Source organism: Emys orbicularis, chromosome 15, assembly GCF_028017835.1.
Source record: "Emys orbicularis isolate rEmyOrb1 chromosome 15, rEmyOrb1.hap1, whole genome shotgun sequence".
Taxonomy (NCBI): domain Eukaryota; kingdom Metazoa; phylum Chordata; order Testudines; family Emydidae; genus Emys; species Emys orbicularis.
In genome coordinates, this window is record NC_088697.1 from 28,375,627 (window position 1) to 28,378,767 (window position 3,141).

At 54.6% G+C, this 3,141-nt stretch overlaps 1 protein-coding gene across 1 annotated transcript; it reads right to left on the reverse strand.

The window, feature by feature from the left end:
• Positions 1 to 1,110: 1,110 nt before the first annotated feature.
• Positions 1,111 to 2,622, reverse strand: RNF26 (ring finger protein 26). The gene has a single exon (XM_065417297.1). It carries the CDS (start codon positions 2,620 to 2,622, stop codon positions 1,111 to 1,113), a length of 1,512 nt encoding a protein of 503 aa, XP_065273369.1.
• Between the last annotated feature and the right edge of the window lie 519 nt (positions 2,623 to 3,141).

Here is a 3,141-nt window from a genome sequence, read left to right on the forward strand (position 1 = left end):
CTTGTAACCTGCGTCTCTCTCGAGGAGGTGGAGCCCTGAGAGAAGTGGGGAAAATGAGCTGGAAAAATCCCACAGCCTAGTAATTTCCCCCCTGCATTACTGGCTTTTGAAGGGGAAAAAGAAAAAATAAAGACCCCAGATGGCACCAGGATCCAAAACACTGTGACGGTTTCTGAAGGAACGATTAAAGATTGCACAGGGTGTGCTTCTGCAACCAAAAGCCAAATCGGCCTCTTGCTGTGGAGATCACTAGCCAGTCTTTTGGATCAGGCTTGCCCACTCATTAGGGGCTGCAGCCAAGATCCTCAAAAGTATTAAGTGCCCAACTCCCATTGAAATTGATAGGCGTTTGAGACCTAAATATCTTCCAGAATCTGGGCCTGTGAAATTGACAAGACAGCACTGTGGTTTGCTGTGAAACTGACCGAGAACTTGTCAATTTCACTCTGCTGCTGCAGGCTCTCAGCCACTCAACTCCTTTCCTGCCTCCCTACAAGAAAGCAGGAGAGTAAGTGGGCACAAGAAGAGCTCCCTCTCCCTCTCCCTCTCAACAGCTGAGAGAAGAGGAGAAATGCCAAGATTTTCAGGCAGTCACTAGCCAAGCCTGCCACAAGTGCCCTCCCTTGCTCCTAATAGCAGGGTTGGAATCCCAGCGTTTGCCCTTTCCTAACAGCTGAGTTTCTTACCAGGGCACAGCCTCCATCTTTCATAGCAGACTTTGACTAGGAAGTATCTGGATCCTTTTTCAAGCCCTGCTTTGGATACTCTGTATGATGAGCCAACAGAGGAAGATTCTGCATTCCGGGCAAAAGTCCTTGAAATATGGAAGTTTCAACTGCCAAAACCTTCAGTCCATTATTGAGATCGGCTACTGTGCTTTCCAGCGGCAGCGACAAGCGAGTTACACCATAATATTAGTGAAACGAAGCTTCTAACGTTCTCATTGTCAGTTCTTTGGAAAACTCCTGGTGGCATAGGAAGTGTTGAGCTGCTGCTGGGTACCTGGCACAGAAAGTAACACCACCGTGAAGCTGGGGTCCCAGGATTCTCCTGTGCTGGCTGGCACTACGGGTAAGCCCGGTGGAATGTAGATTAAGCGACACCCCGAGCTCACAGGTACACGTCCAGAGTCTGCAGTATCATCTGCCGGCAGAGCGGGCAGTTGCGCTGGTAGATGGTCTGCTGCAGTAGGATTTCGGTGCATTGTTGGCAGAGGCACAAGTGCCTGCAGGGCAGGAGCAAGACTGTCTTGGTTTGGTCCTGGCAGATGACACATTTTTTACGTTCTTCTTGTTCTTTCAGGAGCATCCACGGGTCGTTCTCTGGAGCGACATCCTCGCTGTCCTCCTCCGAAGCATTCAGCTGCTCTTTCCTCAGAGCTTTGGCTCGTGATGTGCTTGGTCCTTCGCCTGGAGGCTGGAGGCGCTGCCCTGCTGTGGCGTTTCGACCACAGGCTGGTTGCGCATTTGATCCTTGCTCAACGTTCGTGTCATGTTGGTCCCCATGTCTTCTGGCTGCCGGCTGCTGCACCTGACGGGCACCACCTGCACCCTGCTGATTGGCTCCAGGCAGCCCTGGTCTTCCCTGATGAGTTCCTCCAGGAGCAGCTGGCCTATGAAAGGCTGTAGCTGCCCCTTGCCTGCCTTGGTTGGCCTCTGCACCGTGTGGCGCTTGATTGACCTGTTGGTTTGTTGCTCTGCCTCCTCCATTCCAGTTGGCCATTTGGAGACTCCAGCCTGCTACCCTGCGCCAAGCGTGGGAGCTCACGACCATCCCCAGCGACAAGAGCACAATCTGATAGAGGCGCCAGATGTCCCTCCGCAGGCGGTGGTAGGAAGGCAAGGTATTCAGGTATCCCAACACATGGTTTGCCAGGGTCCTTGTCAGCTCAGGGTTGAGGACTAAGGTGCTGACGGTGACAATTAGGGCCAGCAACACTAGGCCATAAAGATTCAGGAAGAAGACGTTAACCAGGAGCTTGCTCATGGACTCTAAGAGTTCGAATGCCAGCTGGCAGGGTGACCACACGAGAATGGACATGGCAATGGCACTGCTAGACATGTGAGCAAGGAAGGCAGTGAGGAGGTCTGTGACTCTTAAGAAAGGGCTGATGATGGAGTCCCACAGGGCCAGCACCAGATTCTGGGTGCCGATCAGGCAGATGTTGATGATGCTGTTAACGAAGTAGGCGAGGAGGCTCATGACAATGGTAAACACTTCGCATACCTGCCTCAGAAGCGACTGGCCAGAGCCAACCACATTCCAGAGCCCTCGGTGCACAAGTTCCTTGCTTCTCAGGACCAGGTGTGAGAACAGGTTCCCAATCACTTTCAGACTCTCCAGGCTGGAGCAGAAGCCTCGGAACAGGCCAGTGACAGTTTGGACAGAGCCCAGGGCCAGGCAGCAAAGCGCCTCCACCAGGTACACCAAGGAGAACAAAGTCCCATTCCAGCAGTGGATCACACTAGCCACCAGTGCATTGGGCAGGTTGTAGATGAACGTGATGAGCCAGACCAGCACTGAGACCAAGGTGGAGACCAGGAAGAAGTTCACGTTGAGCAGGAGACCCAGGAAATCCAGGGCCATCCCTATGCCGTTGATGACCAGGAACACTAGATCCATGGCTCGCGCCCTGACGAGGGTGGTCCCGGCGTGAACTAGAGCAGATGGGTTGGAGAAGAAGAGAAGGGTCAGGCTTTGATTGGAAAGGTGGAGAGATGGGAATGGTTCCCAGGGGATGGGGAGGGTCCTGCCATGCAGCTGGGGGAGAAGAGGATCCTCTGGTGGCTAAATGTGCCTGGGGAGGCGAGGTGGGGTGGGGGTCACTTTAGTGTTTCAAGATCCGGGGGGGGGGTAATTCCCTTGCTACCAGACTGGGGGGTCTCTCAGACAGGGGTCCCAGCAGGGGTACGGGTGTAAAATCCCTCAGGCTTGGAGGTCCTCTGGCTGGGGGAGGGGGGGCTGGCTTCCAAGTATGGGGGGTCGTCTCTGGATCGCAGGGGTCTCAGTTTCTCAGAGGGAGGGGCTCTGTCTCTAATCTGGGGGGTCCCCTGGGGTGGGAGTGGGGGAACCACTGGGTTTGGGGGGTCCTGCCTCCCCGCACCCCCTTCCTATCAGCGGCGACTCCTTTAAGCGCCCCCC

Bases quoted from the DNA above. Each gene is read 5' to 3' on its own strand.
- RNF26 (XM_065417297.1), bottom strand. From the start codon at position 2,622: ATGGATCTAGTGTTCCTGGTCATCAACGGCATAGGGATGGCCCTGGAT.